Source organism: Octodon degus, unplaced genomic scaffold (genome assembly GCF_000260255.1).
Source record: "Octodon degus isolate 3935 unplaced genomic scaffold, OctDeg1.0 scaffold00197, whole genome shotgun sequence".
Taxonomy (NCBI): domain Eukaryota; kingdom Metazoa; phylum Chordata; class Mammalia; order Rodentia; family Octodontidae; genus Octodon; species Octodon degus.
This window is the reverse complement of record NW_004524773.1, coordinates 1510963-1533755: the sequence shown is the minus strand read 5'-3', so window position 1 is coordinate 1533755 and position 22793 is coordinate 1510963. Positions and strand designations below refer to the sequence as shown.

At 59.2% G+C, this 22793-nt stretch overlaps 3 protein-coding genes across 9 annotated transcripts in view; all 3 read right to left on the bottom strand.

The window, feature by feature from the left end:
- Positions 1-46: 46 nt before the first annotated feature.
- On the bottom strand, positions 47-4819 carry Six5 (SIX homeobox 5). Its single transcript, XM_004644293.2, has 3 exons — positions 3271-4819; positions 1638-2437; positions 47-1473 (listed from the first exon to the last, which is right to left on the bottom strand). The coding sequence occupies exons 1-3, from the start codon at positions 4068-4070 to the stop codon at positions 863-865; spliced, it is 2211 nt and encodes a 736-aa protein (XP_004644350.1). The 5' UTR covers positions 4071-4819; the 3' UTR covers positions 47-862.
- A 109-nt stretch (positions 4820-4928) lies between these two features.
- Dmpk (DM1 protein kinase) lies at positions 4929-15455 on the bottom strand. Of its 7 annotated transcripts, none has more exons than XM_004644292.2 (15): positions 15104-15455; positions 12991-13082; positions 12656-12739; positions 12485-12580; positions 11645-11793; positions 11313-11406; positions 10914-11120; positions 10589-10837; positions 9644-9729; positions 7726-7837; positions 6853-7019; positions 6670-6767; positions 6467-6513; positions 6093-6178; positions 4929-5789 (listed from the first exon to the last, which is right to left on the bottom strand). In XM_004644292.2, the coding sequence occupies exons 1-15, from the start codon at positions 15261-15263 to the stop codon at positions 5630-5632; spliced, it is 1887 nt and encodes a 628-aa protein (XP_004644349.1). In that variant the 5' UTR covers positions 15264-15455; the 3' UTR covers positions 4929-5629. The 7 variants fall into 7 exon arrangements, with proteins under 7 accessions (XP_004644349.1, XP_023560213.1, XP_023560211.1 ...); XM_023704445.1 differs by having other exon boundaries at positions 7768-7837; positions 10574-10837; positions 15104-15412; XM_023704443.1 differs by having other exon boundaries at positions 4930-5789; positions 6093-6182; positions 10574-10837.
- Positions 15456-16461: 1006 nt separating this feature from the next.
- Positions 16462-22793, bottom strand: part of Dmwd (DM1 locus, WD repeat containing) — a 6686-nt gene continuing 354 nt past the window's right edge. The window contains 5 exon segments of the mRNA XM_023704575.1: positions 16462-16971; positions 17292-17366; positions 18141-19400; positions 21453-21635; positions 22646-22793. The exon segment at positions 22646-22793 is cut by the window's right edge and continues 134 nt beyond it. Coding sequence (XP_023560343.1) covers positions 16924-16971; positions 17292-17366; positions 18141-19400; positions 21453-21635; positions 22646-22793 — 1714 coding nt within the window. The 3' untranslated portion in view covers positions 16462-16923.

The following is a 22793-nucleotide window of genomic DNA, read 5'->3' as shown; positions in this document are numbered from 1 at the left end:
GAAGGCTCTCCCTCTGTCCCCCTGTACCCTCCCCCAGGGGCACCCTCCCCCCCAACACCGGCCTAGACCTACACTGAAGTAAACCTGCCCACAAGGCACCAGCGTACAGGTCCATGAACCCTCAGGAAGCAATGGCCAGAAGCCACCATGGCAAACTGGGTTTCCAGATCCTGTTTTCCTTCAGCAAGTCCTTCGCAAGTTCTGTGGTCTCTTACTTTTAATTGAAATGGAGGCATAACATGTCCTAGAAAAATAGAGATTTAGGATACAAACTAGACATGGGGCCTGGGTTCCCCCATTGAGGGAATCTTTGGTCTGGGGCTAGAGGTGATGGTGAGGGCTTAAGTCCAGGGGAGTAAAGGAAGGCCTCACCCTTCTACAAAGGGTTAGCCAGGGAGGTCTCAGTCTCTGGGCCCAAGACTGCATTCTCCATCCTCAAAGTCTCAGCAGTTCCGAGTATACTGGTAACAGCAGAACTATGAATAGTGCCAGGAGTGAGGGCACATGCTTGTGGGGGCGGAACTCCAGCCATCTGGCAGGTTTTCAGTTCAGGGCTAGTACCAGATGCAGAAGGGCAGAGCCCCTGGGCCAGGACCTCCAAGTTTCCCCTATCAGATGGCACGGCAGGGAGAGGGCTGTACAGGAGTCCTCCCCTCCACAGCATGATAGTGCCCCAGGCAGGGGGCAGACGGGGAGGTCCATCTGACACCTCTAGACCTTGGAGGGGCTCTCCAGGCTGAAGGGATGTAGTGTATAGGGGACCCTCGGGTCATGACAACTGCCTGCGAGAGTCCCTTCTCCCCCATCCTGTCCCTGCATCTTGAGCACCATTGTCACAAGCAGCCTGAGTGAAGGCAGCGGGTCACAGTTCCAAGGGCTCCTCTACAGGCACTGACTGCAGCTGGGTCAGAACCTTGGCCTCTGCTTCCAGCCCCTCGTCCACCTCGGCAGCTGCAGTGGCCCCCAGGAGCAGCCCCTCTGGGTCTGGGCCGGGCAACCTCAGCACGGTGTGGGGGGCCTGCGTCTCCAGCCCCTTCTCTGCATCTAGCAGCCCCTCTGCTCCTGCACTCAGTTCTAGCCCTGCTGACCAGACAGGCACAGCTGCAGGTGACAACATGAGACCTTCTGCTGGTGGTGCAGGAAAGCTGGGCAGGAGGCTGGAGGAGTCTGAAGAGAAGGGCAGGCTGGCCACAGAGGTGGCCACAGCTGGGGGTGGCGGCACCTGAGCAGAAAGTGTGCCCAAGGCGTGGGCCTCTGGGAGTGCGGGGCTGGGGGCCACTGGGAGGGCTCCTTCAGGCACTGAGATGGTCGTCTCTGGCTTCAGGGGCAGGGGCAGGCTGGGGGCCGGTGGCAGGACCTGAGAGACCAGCATGCTGGTAGGGAAGGTGGCAGTGAGGATGATCTTCCCCTGTTGTACTGCCACCCCTGTGACGATGGGGCTGCCAGACACGGGGTTGGCTAGGAGGAAGTTTCCTGTGGGGAGAAGAGGAGGTTAGGGCTGGAAGCAACAAGTGGAGCCCCTCGAGGTGAAGCCAAATGGCACTAAGCCTTGCACAGAGGGCACAGGGACATGCCAAGGGTAAGATATTCCCCCTCCCCCAGTTCCTCCCAGGCCCAAGGGAGGAAGAAAGGGGTACCTGGGGCAGTGGCCGAAGGCAGCTGCAGAGCAGTCACGCCCACCCCAGAGTTTATCAGGTGCACATTTGCAGGGCCTGCTGCAGCTGCCACCTTCACAGGACTGCCTGGCCCAGCTGCCAACAACTGCAGTGGCCCCACAGCCTGGGGCAGGGTCACCACCTGGGAGGTGGGCACAACCTGAGGCAAGTTCAACAGTGGGGAGGTGGCACCCAGGCCTGTGGGATACCCGGGGGGTGGGGACAATGGCACCACCTGGGGGGCAGCCACTGTGGGCACTGGTCCTGGGGGCAAAGAGAAAGTGGCTGCAGGTGGGGGGCCAGGTACCACTTGGGGCAGGGGCCCTGAGACCTCCTCTCCAGTGGGCACTGAAGCAGCCACCTGGGGCCCTTTAGCCTCAGGAGCCTCAGACTGAGCCTCTTCCAGCCGAACCTCACCGGTCTGAGGGTCCAAGACCAGGGAGGTTTTGGCTTCACTAGTGGCCTGGGGATTGGGCTGTGGTGGAGCAGCAGCCCCTCCACCTGTGAGCAGCAAGGGGCCCAAACTGGAGGCCTCGCCCAGGGCCAGACTGTTGATGATGACAGGGCTGCCATTGAGGAGCACAGGGGAGCTGCTGGCAGCCAGGAAGCTCCCATTCACCAGAATGGAGGAGGAGGCTGGGCATGGAGCAGGAGGGCTGGGCCCTGCCAGGAATATGGAGCTCTGGGCGGGGGCTTCAGCAGCTGCTGGGGCCACCCCCCTCTCCAGGTCCTCAGGACTTCTGCTGGACTCATCTTCAGTAGTGGGGTTCCCATCAGACTCGCTGGTAGAGAAAGAGCTATTAGGCTGCGCTCCAGAAGGCTGTCCTCCCCCAGGGGCAGAGGCTGACCACTACCACCCACCCACCCCCAAGCATTTGAGGCCTACTTCAGGGGTCACAGAACCTCCTGAAATCACGCAAGGACACTACAGCACCCTCTAAGTCCTGTGTTCACTGGCACCGCTGTGGAGAGCTACAGCTGGCAGGCCACACGAGGAGGCCCTGCTCCCTGCTCTTCCACCACCTCCGCCTCTCGCAGGGCACCGGACAGGGCCAGCAGGCGCGTGGCCCGGAGAGGTGGCGGCACCGGCTGTTCCCAGCGTGCCCCTCCAGAGGCTTCAGAGAAGGGAGCAGCTCCCAGAGGCCAACAGACCGGGCACACTGGGTGGGAGGGGAAGGGCTTGGGTTACAGGGAAACCAGAGCCGGGGAAGGTTCACGTTTCACAACAAAGGCAGGCCAGGGACCACGCTGTCCCGGCCCGAGGGGGTGTGGGGGTGGGGAGGAGTAACGGGCCGGGAGGGGTCGGGCCACGGAGGGCTCCAGCCAGCGGCCGACACCCGGGCGCGGTGGGGAAGACCCCTCCCCCTTTCCCCAGCCCCTACTTTCCTCACTGCCTCCCCCACAGTGGTCCCGAACACACAGGCTTGAGATGGAGCCCGAGCGCAGCAGCTCAGGATCCATCTCCGAGCCTGCGCCTGCTTGCGCGACAGGGCCCAGGCGGGAGCCCGACCACCACGCTCGCTCGCCCCGCGCGCCGCGGACTCGGACTCGAAGGTGTGAGAAGCAGTGTCCCGTCCCCGGGAAGGCAGGACATGCGCCGCACGGGTCCCCTCACCTCTTGCAGGGCGCGCCGCTGCTGGCCCCGGTCCGGTCTCGCTGTCGCCGGTTCTTGAACCAGTTGCTGACCTGCGTGAGCGAGAGGCCAGTGAGCGTGGCCAGGCGGCGCTTCTCGTCCGGCGTCGGGTAGCGGTTGCCACGGTAGCAGGCCTTGAGCGCGGCGCGGGAGCGCTCCTTGAAGCAGTAGACGGTCTCCTCGCCGTCCCAGATGGTCTTGGGCAGCGGGAACTTCTTGCGCAGCCGGTATTTGTCCACTGCGCCCAGTGCGCGGCCGCGGGCCCGCTCGGCCTCGTGGTAGCGCGCGCGCAGGTAGAGGTCCTGCAGGAAGGCGTGGTGGGCGGCGGGGAAGGGCCGGCTCTCCAGGAGCCGGTAGAGCTCGGCGTACTCGCCCCTCTGGAAGGCCACCAGGGCACGCGCGCGCAGCACCGGGTCGCTGCCACGTAGGCGCTCGGCCGGGGGCAGCGCGCCCAGGAAGCGGCTCAAGCGGCCGGCATGGCCCGCCTGCAGCAGTGCCTCGCACACGCACGCCACCTGCTCTGGCGAGAAGCGGAGGCCCGAGGGCGGCTCAGCAGCGGCCTCGGGGGACGACCCGGGGACACCCGGAGACCCCGAGTCCTCAGCTCCTGTAGCCGCTTCGCCCGCCCCGGCCCCGGCCGCCGCGGCCGCCTCACCCTCGGCCGCCTGCAAAGTCTGCAGGAGCTGGCGCGCTTCCTCCTCCTCCTCTTCGGTTGCCGCCGCCACCACCGCCTCCCCCCCGGCCGCTGGCCCAGCGCTCGGCTCCGCAGGCAAGGTAGCCATGTTTTGTAACTTTGGGAAGTTCCTCCCTCCTTCTCCTCCTCCTCCTCCCTCGGGCTTTCCCCAGCTCCCTCCCTCAACCCCACCCCGTTTCCCAATCTACCCCCCCTCCCCGACAGCCGGACCCAGCGCTCCACTTGGGTCTCTGTCCCTGTGTGTGTGTCCGTCTCCCTCCCCGTCTGTCCGGGATTCTCCCTTTGTTTTCCCTCCGTCTCTGGCCGCTCTTTCTGCTTCCCCCCGCGTGTGCCTCTGGTTCAGGGCCTCAGTTTCCCCATCGGGACCACGGAGAAGGTAACGGGCAGTCCAGGAGGCCTAAGGGCGTGAAGCCGCCTCCACTCCGAGACTGAGCTTCTTCACGCCTCCGCCTCCAGGGTCCTCAGGGCCCCCCCACTCCCCATCGAGGCGCGCGCTCCGCCCCTCGGAATTCCCGGCTCCACAGGGGGGCGGGTCTGGCAGGGAGGAGGGGAGGGGGAAACGAGCTAGAAAGTTTGCAGTAACTTTTCTTGAGCGTAAGTCCCAGGAGCGGATGCGCGTGGCCTGCGCAGGCGCAATGAGAAGGATGGCCGTGCTGCCGGCCCAGCCCCCTTCGTCTGGACGCCGGAGTGGCACAGCTGAGCCACAGCTGGGCGGGGGGCGATGCCTCCGGGTGGGCCCGCGCTTTCTCTCCTATTGGTCAGATGGCGAAGCCTCGCCTCCATCTTTCCTTCCTCCTACCGTGATTTGCCCGCTTGCGTCCCGCTAGCTGCCCAGCAGGCCATTGGCCACCCGTACTCGCTTCTTGATTGGCGCACTGGCAGCCTCCTCCCCACCACGCTTACAGAACACCGCGGGGGCTAGAGCTTTGGGCAGACGACAAGGCCTTTTATTCGCGAGGGTCGGGGGTGGGGTTCTAGGTGGGGACAGACAATAAATACCGAGGAATGTCGAGTCTCAGTGCATCCAAAACGTGGATTAGGGTGATGGGGTCCGGAAGCCTGTCAGCGGGTCGGAGGACAAGGTCAATAAATATCCAAGCCACCGAGGCCGGAGAAGCCGGCTGTGACTCCAAGAGCAGCGTAGGTGAGAAAGGGGTTGCAGGAGTCCCCGAAAAAGCAGGGCTTGCGAAAGCACAAGATTCCTGAGAGCAGGAGGAGGCTGGAGGCCGCAGGAATAGCTCGTTCCCCCCAGAGCTCATGCGCACGGGGGATTTATGGTTTGCGATCCGATGGTGGGTGGAGTGTGTGTAGCGTGACAATCGGGAGGTCGCGCCCCGGCCTCCTGCCTTCTCAGAATCGAGTCCGCTTGTCCACACTGGGGCCTCACCCTGGCTTGGGGAAGAGGTGGCCGACGGTGTCTCCACCAGCATCCCTGGGCGCCAGCCACCCCACGAATCCCGTTCGCCAGTCACAAACCCGGAGCTCCTCCTTCCCCGGCCGCCAGGGGGCGGGCTCGGATCACGGGACTGGAGCAGGGCACCGACTCCAAGGCCAAGTGGGTGGGCCGGGACGCACTAAGAGCGGCTTCTACTGTCCCCGGGTCATGCAACCCTCCAACTTGGCCTGAGTCAAGGATGGCCTGGGGTTCTAGGGTTCAGGGGACGAAGGCTGCTCCCGGGAAACACCAGGTTGGGGTGAGATGGCCGGCGTGGGCCACGAACCCAAAGGAGCACAGGGCGGTGGCACGAGCCAGAGCAGCGGCGAACAAGAGCAGGCAACGCGCCTCGGATAGGCCAGGCCTAGGGACCTGCGGGCGGGAGGACGAGGTCGGCATTCAGCCTGAGGGGCCCCTCGTGTCACCCGCCTACACCCGTATAAGGGCCGCACAATCCCCCAGCCTGCGCCCGCCCCTCACAGTAGTTGGTCGGCCCGCAAGCCAGAAATCCCATCGGACGTCTCATTGGCTGTTTTCTAGCGGCCGCGGTGATTGGCTGCCCGAGCATCCACCCTCCCTGCGGTGTGCGGAGCCCCGCAGAGGCACTGCTAAGCTGTAGTGGCCCGAGTGTTCCGAGCTATGCAGAGGCACGGCGGCGGCAGGTGTGGGACATACCCTGGCAAGGAGCAGCAGGTGGCGGCGGTGCATGGGGCCTGGCCCCACCAGCGGGCACTGGCCCAGAGCCGCGGCCGAGGGGCCATCTAGCTGGAGAGAGAAGGGACAGGTGACCCGAAGGGAGCCCAAAGTAGCCCAGCCGCCCAGGGCGGGGTGTGAGGGGCAGCAAGGGAAATTGAAGCCGGGAGGGAATCTCTGGGGATCCCCAAATGGATCTGTTGAAATCCCTGAATCAAGGGAGATCTGACAAATGTGGGGCTGAGTGAAGGGCATCTGCCTTCTGGAACCCCAGAGAAGTAGGGTGAGCCTTAAATTTTTACGGGAAGAGGGAAGCGAGTAGCAGGCCTGAGGCAGGGGAAAGAAAGGGTTCTTACATGGGAAGGTGCATCCGTGGCCCTGGGACTGGGGACCCCCCTGACAGCTGGAAGGAGAAAAGAGAGGCGATGGCGCGTGGAGGGGTGGGGGAGGAGGGCGGTGGCGCGGCGTGCCCCAGCCTGGCCCCCACCCTCCCGCGGTGTCGTACACGCTTGAGGACCACCTCCCTGCGCTCTGGGTAGCGGGGCGGTGGGACACTCGCCTGCGGCTCTTGGGCCTTGCAGCAGTTCCATCCGCTCCTGCAGCTGCCGAACATGCGCCTCCAGGTCTCGGTTCCGGGCTTCTGCCTCGAGTAGCTGACTGCGGGGAGACCCAGAAGGTGAACCCGGGGAAGCTGGGCAAGAGGGGCTTACAAGGGCGCCAGGGGCCTCGAGCCCTACCTCACCTGGCAAAGCTCTGGTTGGTGTCGCGGATGGCCTCCAGCTCTTGGTTAAGGCTCTGCCTTGTGCGCACCTCTTCCTCCAGGGCTTCCTGGAGCTCCCGCAGGGTCACCTCCTCCCCTGCTGCTGTCTCCTCTGTTGCAGGGGCAGCCAGTGGATCTGCCACTTCAGCCTGCGAGTGCAGACCAGTTTAGGGGGGCCTGGGCCCTTGGTGCACTAGGGCTCGTCCACCCCCTACCCTTAGAGTGGCCGTCTCCAGGCTTTAGCCTGGTCCCCTCCTGTCCACACAGGAACCAGAGGGCTACCCCTGAGACCTGTCCCTCCCACCTCCAGCTCCCCTGCTCAGGACATGGCTTGCTTTACCAGGAGGCCTGCTCTGATCTCTCGTCTCTTCCTTTCCCCTTATCCAGTAACAGTGCCCACACAGGACCCTCTTGTCACTTCAGCAAAGCAGCCTCTGCCCTGAACTTCACTAACCACAGGCCTCTTCCCTCTCTATGGCTGGCTCCCCAGTATTACTTTCTGCCCATTCCCTTTCCTTGGAGGGGGCTGGGGAGATAGCTCAGCGGTCTAAGCGCCTGCCTGGCAATCGCAAGTTCGCAAGTACCCAAGTCCGACCCCCAGTACCTTAGGGTGTGGTGGTGCACACCTGTAACCCCAGCACTGGGAGACTGAGGCAGCAGGATTACTATGAGTATCCAATAAATAAATAGCTTTCCTTATGAGGACCAGGCCCTGAAGGAGCCTTGTCTCCCTGTTTCGCTGGCTGCTTCTGTCCTGCGTCCTCACAGAGGGCTTAGTGATGCCCAGCGCTGCCACCCAGGATGCCCTGGCTTCCTCTCTGATGTGTCCCTGGCCAGCCCCCTCTATCTACTCACTGTTGCTTCTGGTGGGGACCTGGTGGGCTCCATACTGGGCACCTGCACATGTGGCTCAGGCAACTGCTGGGCCTCCAGTTCCATGGGGGTGGGGTCTGGGACCTCATTGTCCCTGGGGAAGGGAAGAGGGGAAGGAGGGCCTGTGGGTATGCGTCAGTGGCTCCTAGCACCCCACGGGTAAGGATGGAGGGGGGGGGAAGGGAACTAGTTGCCAGCTTGGGTGACAGACAGGCCCTCTCCTCACTACAAAACACCTAGGAGCTGCCCTGTCTGTGAAAACTTGAGGTGCAGATGCCCATCTTTTAAGACTCTTCCCTTGACATCCCTGTTCATGCCCTTCTCCTTAAGACTTCATAGGACCGGGGAGATAGCTCAGTAGATTAAGTGCTTGCCTGGCAAGCACAGGGTCCTGAGTTCAATCCCCAGTACCGAAAAAAAAAAAAAATCAAATCCTTATAACTTCAGAACAGAGAGGGGGACCTGTGGAGGGGCCCCTGCCCAGCTCTGGAAACCTCCAAAGATGTCAGGTATTCTCTCTCTCTCTCTCTCTCTCTCTCTCTCTCTCTCTCTCTCTCTCTGTGTTACTAGAATTGAACCTAGAATTGTCCCACTGAGATATGCCTCCATTTTTTTTAAGTTTTTATTTTGATACAGGGTCTCTAAGTCACTAAGTTACCCAGACTAGGCTCAAAATTATGATCCTCCTGCCTCAACTTCCTGTAATGCTGAGATTACAGGCATGCGCCTCCACATCTGGCTCAAAGTACTAGTTTTATATGTGAACCTGTCATGCCAGCACTTAGGAGGCTGAGGCAAAAGGATTGCCAAGATTTCAAGGCCAATCTGGGCTACACAGGGAGACCTTATCATTAAAAAACAAAAACAATTGGGTGTGGGATCCTAAAACTGACTCCAGATCAAGACATTCTTCACAGCCCCCGGGGAATATGAAATTGCAATAAAAGTGGTGTCCCTTCCCACCCAGCAGTCCCTCCCATGGAGCATATCCTCAGGACCTGTGTATCCTGGACATGCTCAGGACCAGCTTGCTGGCTCCCACACAGCGAGAGCTCCGACCCAACCTGCCAGGGAGGAGGCCCCTCTCAGCAAGGTGACCCTGCACCTGCACTCAGCCCTGGCCCATCACCGATGTGGACCACATGCTGGCCACATGTAAGCCAGCGGCCTTGCTAGGTGGGGGGCTTGGTTGAATTTGTAACTGGGTTCCTAAGAGCCCTTGACCTCAAGACCAACCCTGCCGCTTCCTTCTTAGCCATGCTTTCTGATTGTGTTAAACATTAACTTATGCTTTAAAAAGGTTTTAGGGGCTGGGGAGATAGTTCAGTAGAATAAACTCTTCCCTGGCAACCACAAGGGCCTGAGTTCAATTCCTTGTTCAGGGAAAAAAAAAAAAAAAGTTTTATTGGTAGATGAGTGATTCAATGAGTTTGTGTTAAAGTTGATTATAAAAAGTCTAAACTTATTTTCCAAGAGTATGAGGTCCCACGACTCTTGAAATGTAATCATCAACAACTGCAAGGTTCCCAAAGGCAGAGGCTGGCCAGATAGCTCAGCAGATTAAAGTGCCTGCTTAGGCAGAGTACAGTGGCCGTGCTGGCCCCACCCCCTGATTCCCTGAGAGGGCGATTGAGACTGGGCATGGTGGAGTGCTCCTGCAATCCCAGTGCTTGGGAGGCTGAAAACAGGAGAATCACTACAAGTCTGATCTACATAGTGAGACCCTGTAGACCATGTCCTAAATACATTTTTAAAAATCTCAAAGGCCAAAGCTAGGTTCTGAGGTTTTACAATTGAATCCACAATTGAATTTGTAACTGGGATCCTAAGAGCCCTTCACCCCAAGACCAACCCTGCAGATGCCCTGGGTGTCCTGGAGTCTCTGCTCAGGCCTGCTTACCTGAGGGCCAAGCAGGAGTAGGAGAAGCCTACAAAAGGTAGGTGCACCCCCAGTGGTACGCCTTCCTGCATATCCGACAGCGTCTCCTACAAGGGACACAGACAGGACCAGCAGCTGTCAGGGCTGGCCCCGCCCCCTTTTCTGGTCCTGGGTTAAATGCTCCCCCCAACTCACCCAGCTCAAAGATCATCTAAAATGGCCCTTCCAGCCAGGCATGGTGACACACACCTGTAGGAGGCTGAGCCAGGAGGATTACCAGGAGTTTGAGACTAGCCTGGATTGTAGTTAGCTCAAGGCCAGTCTGAACTACATAGTAATTAATTAATTAAATGGTTCCTCCATAATTTTCTAGTGTATTCTGTTGTCTTCCTTCAGGGCCCTTGCCAGACTAAAATTACTCTTGAACCCAGACTCTTCACACTGAGTAACATCCTCAGCCCTTTTTTCATTTTTTATTTTGAGACAGTCTTAAGTTGCCCAGGCTAGGCTCAAACTGTGCTCCTCCTGCCTTAGCCTCCCAGAATGCTGGGACTACAGGTGACCATCACTGTGCCCCAGCTGAATCCTGCCTTCCTTGGACTGTAGGTAGATCATATTTTGCAGGGACCAGGGATGACTTGGTCAGTGCTGTGCCCAGCCCAAAGTCATTCCAGGAGAATTTGCTGAGGTCAGAGGGAAGGCTCGGATCCCCCTCCTGCAGGAAGTCCCCAGTTGCACCTTCCAACCTGGGTCCAGAGCCCCACCACTGAACCAACACCTCTCAACCCAGATCACTGTGACAGCTCCCTGTCTGGCGACTGGACTGTGATTCAGGTCACACTGGGTCCCTGCATTCAATGCTCGAGCAAGTGAATGAGTGTGGCAGACTGTCATCAGTGAGCAGGAGGGATGGGCAGGTTCCCTCAGCCAAGCAGGGCCGCAGGTACCTACCCCTCCCCCGCTCACCATGGCAGTGAGCCCGTCCTCCACCACGTCGAAATTGCACGTGTCAGTGGCACCCTCGAAGTCCGGGGTGAAAGGGGGCACGCTGTCACGAAGGCCTTCCCAGTCAAGGCCAAAGAAGAAAGGATGCTTCCGGAAATCCTCCGCTCCATCCCGGCCTAGCCGTACCTCCGGGGGACACAGGAGCCCCTGGATGAGACTCCGAGCCTCCTCAGGGACGCCCGTGTCTGCCAGAGGCAGAGACAGGTGCTCCTGCTCCAGAGAAAGGGACAGAGAGTTGGCGTGGGTGCCTTGGGGAGACAGACGGGTTTCAGGGACCTGCGCTCACCTTATAGTGCACAATCTTGCCGTAGGTCTCAGCCGTGGAGTCGGCGTAGAAGGGCGTCTGCCCATAGAACATTTCATAGGCGAACACGCCCAGTGCCCACCAGTCACATTCTGGCCCGTAGCTGCCCGGCCCGGATCCGCCGCCCACAGCCTGCAGGATCTCGGGAGACAAGTAGTCTGGGGTCCCCACGGCTACCAGGGACCACACCTGAACAGACAGGACCACAGTGGGCTCCAGCCCAGCCCTCCTAACCATGCCCCGTACTGTCTAACCCTGTGCCCCAGGACTGGCTTCTGAACACCCCCCTCCACTTCTAAGTCTGACCCCGTACCACACTCTGAGCCCACTCGTGGTCTTCTTGGTGGGCAGAGCTGCCCTGCAGTAGGTACACCCACTCACCTTTCCATCCGCCCGCAGCTTAAGGCAGGAACCAAAGTCCGCCAGGCGGATGTGGCCGCAGCGGTCCAGCAGGATGTTGTCTGGTTTGATATCCCTGCTCAGAATTAAGAGCAGAGGCATGAGCCTCCTGGGCACCAGCCAGCCAGGCTCCGCCCTTCTGAACAGTTCAGCCCCTGCATGGAGTCTACTACTGGGCCCCACTTCTAGCTCCCACCTCCAGGGGGCCCCACCAAAATGGTCCTTCTCTAGACCCCATCCCCTCTGAGCTAGCACCCCATTCCTCTCTGGGTTCCGCCCCTCGGGCCCCGCCCCTCGGGCTCTGCCACGCCCACCTGTGCACATAGCCCAGCCGGTGCACTGAGTCTATGGCCATGACAATCTCGGCCAGGTAGAAGCGCGCCATCTCGGCCGGGATCCGCTCCCCAAACTTGCTCAGCAGCGTTAGCAGGTCCCCGCCCACGTAGTATTCCATCACCAGGTACTGGGAGGGGGCGTGGCATTGGGATGGGGTCAGTGGCCCCCCAGGCGCCCATCAAGGATAGCCAGAGGCAGACTCCCAGAGAGAGATGTCCCCTCCCTGGATGGAGACACCAGAGTTCCATACCCAAGAGACCCCAGAAAGCTTTAAGGCCAAATCTGAGATTTCTCAAAAAACCCCACTTCTCTAGGATGTCACTGGACAGAGACTCCCTTTGAGCCATCCAGGGAAAAAGAACCCAGAGACCTCCCAACACCCAACGGATAGATCCCAGATACTCTGCCCAAGTAGTGGCCCGCATCCTCGAGAGATGCTCTATTCCAGTTAAGAGCTTCCTCCAACAGAGGGATCTTAGTGTGAGACCCCGAAACCGGCCAGAAAAAGAGCAGTAAAGGACGTCACCTCCACTTCCAGAGGTTTTTTTTTTTTTTTTTTGCGGAACCAGGGATTGAACTCAGGCCCTTGCGCTTGCCAGGGAAGCGCTTATTCTATTGAGCCATCTCCCCGGCCCACTTCTAGAGTTTTAAAAAAAGGCCCCTCCTCAACCTGAGACACATCTTGCCAACATACAGGCTGCCGTGCGAGCATTTGGGGGCAGCTAACCAATACTGCAACTTCCTCTCCCTCCCTAAGCCAGCCTTGTTAAGTGGGAGGGGGTGCCCCGTCCTTCTCAGTCGCCCGGTCAGGCGCTCACCAGGTAGTTCTCGTCCTGGAAGGCGAAGTGCAGCTGAGTGATCCAACGGCGGTCGCCGTTCACCAACACATCCCTCTCTTCTCGGAAGCACGACACCTGCGTGGCAGCGGAGGCGCTGATGAAGGTGAGAGGCGCAGATCGCCAACCCACCGTCCCTGGCCTGGCCCTCACCTCGCCTCTCTTCAGCATGTCCCACTTATTCATGATCTTCATGGCATACACCTGGCCCGTCTGCTTCATCTTCACCACCGCTACCTAAAGGCGAAACAAGTTAACAGAGAAGCAGCTAGAAAAACGCGCAGCCGCCGGGGCTGGACTCCACCCCTAACTTTACCCAGCCGTGGCCCCGCCCCGGACACACCACGCCCATTGGCCCCAAGCCCCACCCCAGGCCAGCCCAGTCTCGGGTTCAAACTCTCATTCATCAATTTCTAAGGTCCCGCCCTAGCTCCTACGCCCCGCCCACCTCAAAAGCGTTCCAACTCTGGTGGCCAGTCAGGACTCACCTCGCTGAACGCCCCGCGTCCAATCACCTTCAAAATCTCAAAGTCATCCCTCTGGAGTCGAATCTCCTTAAGCCTGGCCACAATGGGCTCCGCTGGGTGTGGTGGGGGTAGAGGAAGAACCGAGGGTCACTGGGACGGACCCTGGAGAGGACGGCCTGACTCTTAGTCTCCCCCTCTGTTTCTCACTGTCTGCTCCCCCAGCTCTCCCACAAAAACACTATGTAAGGTTTCAGTGATCCAAAACTGCCCACTCAAGAAGCCTGAGAACCCGTTCTGGAGATACGGCATTGGCAAGAGGGCTCCAGTGGGTTCAAGAGTGACAAACATCTGCAGAATAGGAGGCCTTGGAGAACAGAGGGGGACAGGAATAAGACCAGTTCTTACGTCTCCCTGCGCCCCAAGGCCCCACCGTGGTAGTTAGGGTGCCCCACCCCCACCCCAAGTTCCCATCTCCCGAGTTGCGTTCCATCCCAGAACTGCCGTGTACCCAGGACCTCCAGAGTGAGCTGCGGGCGGTTCTTGGGAGCATTTTGGGAAACACTGCATCTGAGCCCAGGAGAGGATGGCGAGGCTCCGCCAGCACTAACAGCCTGAGCTCTGCTGGAAGTGGCTCTGTTCTCCCCAGTAGGCAGCCGGCTTCACTTACGGATGCCATCAGCAGCAGAGGCTACGAGCCTGCAGCTGGGCCCGCAGCGCACAGTTCCAGAGGGGCACGGGAAGGTGGAAGTTGGAGACTCGGGGGAAGTGGGGAGAGGGAGGCCTGGCCTTGGGGTCGAAGAATCCAGGCTTGTGAGCCAGGGAGGGGGAGGGAAGAGTGCTGGCAGGGAAAAGGGGAGAGGGAATGGGCTACAGAGAGAGGGGGTTCTGAGAGCAGGGGCCGGCAGGGAAGCAGCAGCCAGGGCCTAGGACGGGGGAGGAGAGAGCCAAGACATTGAGCCCTTTTAAGGCAGCGGGAACCCAGGCCCCCTCCCCCGCCTCAGGCCTGGCAGGGGAGGGGCCGGAGGACGCAGCTCAGGCCACAAAAGGACTGCTCCTTCCAGGAGAGCCAGAGCCCTGCCCCCACACAGGCCTCAGTTTACCCTGCCAGCCTAGCTTCTTTCTCTGCAAAAATGAGGCTGAGAGAGTTACAGATCTGGGCCGGAGGCAAGGTGGGGAGAGGTGTCTACCAGAGGCCAAGTGGCTTGTACTTTGGCCTCTACCTTCCCATCTATGAAATGGGAGAAGAATGGTGCCTGGTTCAGGTAGAGGAAGACATGGCCGAGAGAAAGCTGGGGAAGATAGGGTAAGGAGACAGTGACACAGGGATACACACAGGCCCGGGACCAAAAGCAGGACACTGAGGGACAACCATGTGAAGTGAAACTGGAGCAAGCCTGAGACCTAGGCCTGGTGGGTGGGGGCAGACAAGGAGGAAGTGTTTAGCCCTTCTCTGACTTGTCCCCAGGGCCCAGGAAGACCTTCCCAGAAGGGACTTCATAAGATAGCAGGAGGGTTGGTGGCCCTGAACTGGGACCACTAAGGAGGATGAGAGCTGGAAGGGACCATGGCCAACACAGGCTGGCAGGGACCAAGACATGGGGGGTGGCAGAGAAGGGGGCACCCCAAAGCCCAAACTGCTCCCAGTGGGGGAGGAGGCCACAAGTGGCACGCATCTGCAGAGCTGGCTCTTCCCCAGGGCCTGTGTGTATCACCAAGCCCAGCGCTTGGGCACCTGTCAGGGCAGCTGGAGAGCCTGGCGCCCAGCACCTGTCAGCCACACCCATGGCAGCTGTCCCTCCTTGCTTGCCCTTGTGCTCTTGAAAACGAGGGTAGAGGGTCACAGGGCCTACTTAGAAGACAGACTGAGGAGATGGGGCCACCAGTAAGTCTCTAGCCTAGACACAGGCACGGGAGATAGGGACACAACAGGTGGCTATGCCCACCCTAGCCCGCTGAAGCTCCCCTGCTATGGCTGTTACAGCTGCTCCAGCCTCTGCTGACTTCACTTGGCTCTGCCAGGGTGGCATGGACAGAACTGTGTTGCCCAAGAACCTGGTCCAAGCTCTGGAGCACCCCTTGGGAAGTTACCTTTGAGTCCACCCGATCCCAGGAGCCCACACAAGCCAGCACTCACCCCACTGTAAGAAGTCGGCCACATACTTGTCCTGAGCCAGGTCGGAGGTGCCCAGTTCCTGGTGGACGCCCAGGAGAAGGTCGAGCAGGGGCTCCAGCCCCAGGAAGCTGGGGTCCAGAGCCAGCTGCTGGAGCCGCCTCAGCCGCACCTCGGCTGACATGCCGGGAGGGCAGCACCATGGCCCCTCCCGGGGCCAAGGCTTGGGGTCCTCCTGTCACAGGGTCAGACAGACCCTGTCCAGGCCCTGGAGCCCTGACTGCATGTCCTCCTGTCCCTGGCTGTCCCCTGGGTCTCTGTGGTCACTTCTCTGTGGCTGAGGCCTCCTCCTCTTCTCACCCCACCCCTAGTCCAGCCCCCTCCCGCCTCCCAGTCTTAACCCCTCAGGAGCCAGCCCCCCAACCACCCATTCCTTAGTGCCATTGACCCTTTCAGTGCTAAACAAGAGCTGAAGTATCTCAGTCCTCCCAGCAGAGGTGGGGCACTATATACTGTGGGTTCAGATGAGCCCTCCCATTGCCCAGATGGCCAATTGAGGCTGATTGACGGAGTAGCTAACCCCCCATCTCCCTGAAGCACCACGGCTGGGGGGAGGGAGAGACAGGGCCTGGGGGGGGGGGAGGCCAGGGCAGTTTCTCCAGTGACTCAGATGGATTCCAACTTGGGGATAAATTTAGCCCCTGGGCCCTCTGCTTTACACTTTGTGTTTGGCAGGAGGTGGGGAAAGGGTGGTAGAGAATTGGGTGGGGATGCTCTCAGGAGCCAAGGCCTGGGCCGACCTGCTGGCCAAAGCCTGGGGGAGGCAAGTGGTAGAGCCAGGCCCGCCTGGGCCTGAGGAGACCCCAAAATAGCTCCTTGGCCCCTGGCCGGGTGGCCACATTCCTTGCCCGGACTGGGATTAGAAACAGAAACATTTTGGGGGTGGAGTGGGAAGACACCACTCCCGTGGCTCTGCAGAGCTGCCAGCAGGGATTGTAGCTTTCTTTCCAGAAAGGGCAGAGGAAACCATGGCCCCCTAGACCACAACAGGCCAGGCTGAGTACTCCAGGGACCCCCTTGATGGCACCTCCAGGAGCTGCTGGGGGGAGCCCCACAGGGGAGGCCCTAAAAGAATGGAATTGGACAGTTGCTATGCTTTAACTTTTAAAACACCCCTGAGCACACCCAAAGGCGCTCCTGGATGTCTTCTCTCCTCCTCCCTAGAGCCCTGCTGCACCTCAGGTCCTCGTGCCTTCCCTCAGGAGCAGGCTTGAGGAGGTGGGCTGGCCACTGCTTCCTTTAGTGAAATCCAAGTCCCAGATGGATGCCAAGAGGGCTCACTTCCTCCCATCTGCCCACCTATGCAGGGAACAGAGCCGCTGTGCAAACAGGGAACTTTAGTATAAATAAGAAGTCCTGGGGGACAAGGAGGGTCCTGGGACTTCCATAACTTAACACTCTTTAAAAGCACAGAGCACAGCAAGGGGTGGGACCAAGTATGGGCTGGGAGGGGACCACTCCTGCTCTGACTTCTCACCCCAGGAGTGCGCTGGGGCGCTGGTGGCTGGGAGCTTCTCCCCAGAAACGACCAGTCACATGCTGGGGACAGGGATGTGGGTTAACACTGATGTTCCAGAGGAAGGATCACAGTACTTGGCGATGGGTGGGGTCAGGGCTGAGGCCACTTGGGCCGCTACATCCCCCATGTCTGGGCCAGTTTGGGGGACCAAAACAGTCCTTCCTTTGTGGTTAGTCTTGTTAATACGTTGATCCATGAGGTCAGCAGGGAGGGTTATGGCTAGGCGTCTGGGAGCATGGGGCAGAGGACCCCAATATCCACGGCTTCACACCACTGTGCCACTTGGGGAGTTGCCTGGCTGGGAGGAGATGCCCTGGGGAGGACAAAAGGGAGACAGGCAGGGTCAGACCTCACCTGCCCTGCCAGTGCAGGAAGGGAGCAGCTGGAGTCCTCCAGGCCACTCCCGCCCTGGGGCTGCCCCTCAGCCCACCCTGGACCCGAGGCCACTGCGCTAGTCCGAGGCCCAGCTTAGCTGGTGGCTAACTCCCCTGTCCCAGCGGTTGGCAGGGTCACACATAATTAAGGATCCCAGGCAGAAACAACGGGGGAGGCAAGGGGAAACTGGAGTCCCCATCTGATTTGGGGCAGTGGTCCTGAGATGCTGGAAAGGCAAGAACTCAAGGACGGTCCTACCTCTACCACTGAACTGCTGGGTGACCTGGGCCAATTTCCTTCCCCTGCCTGGGCCTTGGTCTCCTCATCTGTGAACTAGGGAGACAGAGGGGTCTCTTTCAGGAATCAGTCACGACTCCCCAAGCCCCACCACCCTTGCCTCCAAGACGAGACTGTGCTTAGGTTCTAAGAACTCAAGTCTCAGCTCCCTCAACAAAATAGTAGAGACAATGAGTTGCAGCCCTCAGAGCTGGGGTCCTGGCACTGAGGCCGAACTAAGAGGAGCAGAGATGCCCGAGATACACTGTGAGCTCACAAGGTCCCTGTCTTGCACTGTGGTGACCTTCTAAACCTCACAGCCATCTGGGAGCTGTGTGAACCCACCCTAGCTCATCTGAAAAGCTCTCTGTCCTAACAGTGGCGAAAAGGCCAGAAAGGAGTGCCTGGCTCAAGGTCACAATAGATGGGCAGGCCTGGAGTCTGGGTCCGATTCCCAGGCCCTGCCTGCCACAGGTCCTGAAAGTCCAAGAACATGCTGGAAGTTAGGCCCAGAGGCTTCATCTTGCCTCTTAAAAATGTCACCATCTGAAATCCCACAGAAATGGGCTCTGCCTTGAGACAAGAACTAGGCAGGACCAAGCTGTAGGGGCCCTGTAAAGCTGCCTTCAGGACCCTGGCTAAGGGTCTCCCGCTGACTTGGGTCACTGCCCTTTTTGCTGCTGATTCTAAGCAGCTCCAGCTTCCCAGTGCTCTAAGCCTGTGGGGCCTCATTTTGGGGCACTGACATCTCTCTGCATGTGTCCCCTCCTCCCACAAGAAAGTGCCACACTCGCTGCCCGAGCCTCCTCCCAGCACAGGGGTGCCACTCACTGCCTTGCCGGGCCGGGCCCAGGTGCAGATGAGGCCCTCCTGGCAGGCGGTAATGATGCAGTCCTCCAGGAACAGCAGCACCGTCAGCCGCTCCTGGGCGATCTTCTTGCACACCAGCGGCTCCAGCAGCGGCACCTCGTGGATGCGCGGGCACAGCGCGGTGCCCAGCACCTTGGCAGGGTCCAGGCGGCTGCGGGGCGCAGGCCCACTGGGCTTGTCGCTACCACTGCCCCCACTGCCACCTCGGCTGATGTTGCCCAGGCTGTGGTAGCGCTTGTGCTCCTTCTCGGTCCCCCGGTCCCTCCGCTCCTGCAGTGTAAGTGTGGCAAAGCGGCCGATGCTGAATGGTGTGCCAGGCTCTGCGGAAGCACCTGGGCCGCCAGCCTTGCCACCGCCTGCTGGGTGGGGGAGGCTGTTAGAGCGGGACAGGGAGCGGGGCAAGGGGCCTGGGCCAGGCTCTGGACCCCTTGAGCTGCCAGTGGCTGTTGGTGTGGCACCTGGTGTGCCAGGAAGAGTGCGTGTGCGTGTAAGGGGAGGATGTGGGGACAGCACATCTTCAGTGAGGTCCCACAGGCAGAACTGCGTGTCCTGACCCGCCGAACCGAAGCGGTAGGTGATGGAGCCAGCCTTGGGCAACGGGGAGAGGGAGGCGCCCCCGCCTGCACCAGCAGCCTCAGGCTCCTCGCCCTCCTCACCGCTCCCATCCCCATCACCACTACCAGCTGTCGCCTCCTCTGCCCGCGTGGTATAGGGGTCAAAAGCCACGGCGTTGACCCAGGACTTGTGGCCATGTCCTCGGGCCACCACGCGGCCTTCAGTGAAGGACCACACAGTGACCAGGTCATCTTCGCCTCCTGTCACCACGTAGCGGCCATCAGGGCTCCAGCACACACAGAGCAGACCCCCAAAGTAGCTCTTCATGAGCCCCCGCAGGAGCATTGAGTCGAAGTGGAAGACACGCAGGCAGCCATCCTGGCTGACACAGGCCAAGTGGCGGCCATCAGGCGAGAAGGCAAACTCATTGAGGGGCCCTTCGCCTACCGCCCACTTGGCCAGTGGGTTGCGGGGTGCTTTGCTCTTGGCCGCATACACAGCAAAGCCCTCGCCCTGCTTCAGCAGGCTGTACTGGGGTGGGGCTGAGGCGCAGGGGTGGCTGACGTTGTACAGGTATAGGTGGCCACTGGCGTGGGAAGCCAAGAACAGGCTCTCGGACTCAGGCAGCCACTTCAGATATGTCACCTTTGTCTTGTCAATCAGCCGCTGTAGAGGGAGACAGAGTGGGTTTGGAGAACACTGTTAAACCCCGGCAGATCTTACCTCAACCAGGGGCCACCAAGGCCTTTGGACCTCCGCCTGTCACACAGGTGGTGCCACACCTGGCCCAGGCCCTGGCAGAGAGCAGCTCCCACGCCAGAGGCAGATGTCAGGTCACCGCAGGCCAGAGGAAGGAGGGCTGCCTGCGAGGTAGCCATGTAGCCCTCACATAAGGGCCCATCTCTGGCAAGGGGACAGTCTTGCCTACCACACTAACGTCCTCCATCTGCTTAACCCTTTCCTCATCTTCACCACATGAAGGTTAAAAAATGGATTTACTCAATGCCAGCACTAGCACATACAACGGTCTACACAGCAGGCTCTTTGAAGGCATTTCCTGCACAAATAATTGACAGCCCCAACCTGCCAGTTGCTTGGGTCAAAAAACTTCCAAGCATCTTCGCTCCTCTCTCCTCACACCTCACATCCAATCCTACAAATCTTGCGCTCTTCACTTCCAAGTACAACTTGAGCTCCACACCAGCCCGCTCCAACTGCCCTCACCCCAGCTGCCACTCCCCGGCCCCCAGGGCCTGTTTCTTCTCTCCAGCCATCAGTGAGGAGCTGTTTAACACAGGCCAGCACCTGCCCAGGACACTCTGCAGCCTTCTCTACCCAGGTTCTAGAGAAAACAAAGCCGTGGGGAGAGGACTTTTCTCCCTGGGCCCAAGCTGCCTCCGTTCCGGGAATGCTGAGAAAAACCACCCTCCCTCAATCATTCTCCACTCTCCGCTCTCCAGCTGAGATAAGCCAGGCTGGAAAGCGGCTCTGCAGACTCTTATCTAAGAGGAGGAGGCGAAGTCTCTTCAGTGCCTGCCAGGGAGCTGGCCCCTCATTCCCTCTGCGCAGAACATCCTTCCCCGGGGATCTTTCTGGCTTCCTTCAGTTCTTCTTCATTCAAAGTCACCTCATGGCAGAGCCTTCTGGACCAACTTATTTCAACTCACCCAACTTACCTCTGCTTCCTCCCCAGTGGCCTCACCACCAGCCAACACGCAGGACCTCACTACAGCCGACGGCCATCGGCCTCCCCACCTGACTGAAAGCTCAGCAAGGGCAGGCCCTTCTGTCCTTTTCTCCCTGAGGTCGCTTGGAGCCAGGCCTGGATACTCCATAACTATTCTGTGAATGGATGAGCTAATACATTTTTAATCCATTCTCATGCTACTCGTTCCCTTCAGCCATTCACTCATTTAGAGAATGTTTGTGGATCACCCCTCTGGGCGAAAAGGGAGATACAGGGCCAGAGCAGTTCCTGCCTGTGGTGAGACCCTGTGTTGACATCTCCTCTTGAGCCAAACTGGCCCAGACTGAGCTACTGCCCTGTGCGAGTTTATATCAGTTCTGGCATGATGTTTGCAGAGGAACACTGAGGCCTGGAGCATAGTCACCTTCCCAAAATCAAACAGCAAGTCTATAATGTAGCGGGGACTTAAATCCAAAGCCCATACAGCCCAGACTTTGAAGAACAAGAGTATCCAAAAAACCTCAACCAGTCAGGCATGGTGGCACCCACCTGCAATCCTAGCGCTTGGGAGGCTGAGGCAAGAGGATTATTCAAGCATGAGGACAGTCTGGACTACAAAGTGAATTCAAGGCCAGTCCAAAGTACACAGTGAAACCCTGTCTTAAAAAGACCCCCCAAGGGGCCGGGGAGATGGCTCAATAGAATAAGCACTTCCCTGGCAAGTGCCAACGGCCTGAGTTCAATCCCTAGTTCCACCAAAAAAAAAAAAGAGACCCCCCCCAACCAGTTGCTAGCCTCAGTCCCCTAATTTGCAAAATGGGCATGAAAAATTCCTACCCACTGGTTGATGAAGCTCAAGGACTAAGGCATTCAGCACAGGGCTGACACAGCAGAGGATCTGGGCATATCGGGAAGGTGTCATTATTGGCTGCTGTCTGTCACCGCATCCCCTAGCTCTTCTTCCCCCTGTTCGCTAGGCCCACCCTGCTCCCAGGTGCAGGCCCAAACAGCACTCAAGAGCCCACGGTCACCTCCTCATTGAATAGCTTGCTGGTATCCTTCTTGATGAGGTCCAGGTACTGCACCTGGCCGGCAGAGAAGCCCACCAGCAGGGAGATGGTCTCCATCGCAGCAGTGAACTGGTTGAAGTCGTGGCAGGTAGGCTGGGTGCCCTTGTAGATCCGTTTGTCAATCGGCTTGTTGAGGTCAATGGACTTGAGTGGTGGGAGGGAGAGGAGTTAACAATTTACACCACTGAGGGGAAGGAAGAGGTGCTGAGGTCCAAGAAAACCACTAAGAGGAAGCAGGGTTAAATGCCTGAGGGAAGTGGGTAGGTGGGTCAGGCGCAACCACAGACAGGAAGGGGACACAAATCAGAGTGAGGGGAAAAACCCACTGGAAGGACAGCCTCTCAGACCACAGAGCCTTTCCACAGTTGTACTCTCCCACCACAAATTTTGGGACATGCCATCAGGCTCCAGGGTTCCCAGAGTCCCCAAGTTCCAATTTTTCCCACCCTACCCCAGCCCCTATAATCTCAGCAACTGCCTTGGGACTTCGCACAATATTCCAAGACCTTAAACTCTCAAGGATACCCATGTTTCAAGGATTCTGAAGCCCAATATCACAGAATCCCCTTCAGTTTGGAGTCTTTAAACCTAAGGACCTCTGTCACGGTTTAGGGACCCATCAACCTTCATGATCTCCCCATCAGACTGGTACATTCTTCACCTCTGGCCTCTGATCCTCATCATGCCAAGGGTCATGTCTTCTGGAACCTAAATCACTAAATGCCTGAGGATCTCATTCACCTATTACCTCTAAAAAGCCCATCACGTGCAGAATTGCTTTCATTCCTGGGCTCCTGAAATATCAAGACGGCCCTCTAACTAGTGCAGACTCCAATATTTCTGGGTTCTCCATCTCCTCGGAGCCTGCATCAATTCTCCATCACCTGCAGAATGCCTGCTATCCCAGAATCCAGGGGACCCCTGCATCATTTTGGACGTCCGACCACAAGCTCCATCACATACGGAATACTCTGCACCCCATAATCACCACGCGGAAGGCATTCCCTTATCATCTTTCAGAATCCTGCATTACCTCTAAGAATCGTGTTCCTCTAGGATGTCCATCACATCTAAGATGCTTTTCTCTGGGCCCCCTGTCAAATTTGGGGGCTCACCTATCACTTCCCAAGGACCCACGACGCGGGGCCGCTCACCCGTTGGCTCCCGCGGCGGCAACAGCCCGGGTAGAAATAAAGCTCGCGGCCCAAGTTGAAGCAGACGCGGTCTCCTCCTGCGCCCAGCCCCGCAGGCGTGGCGGGCGGCTCCCCGGCCCCAGAGCCTTCTGGCTCCCCGAGGCGCACG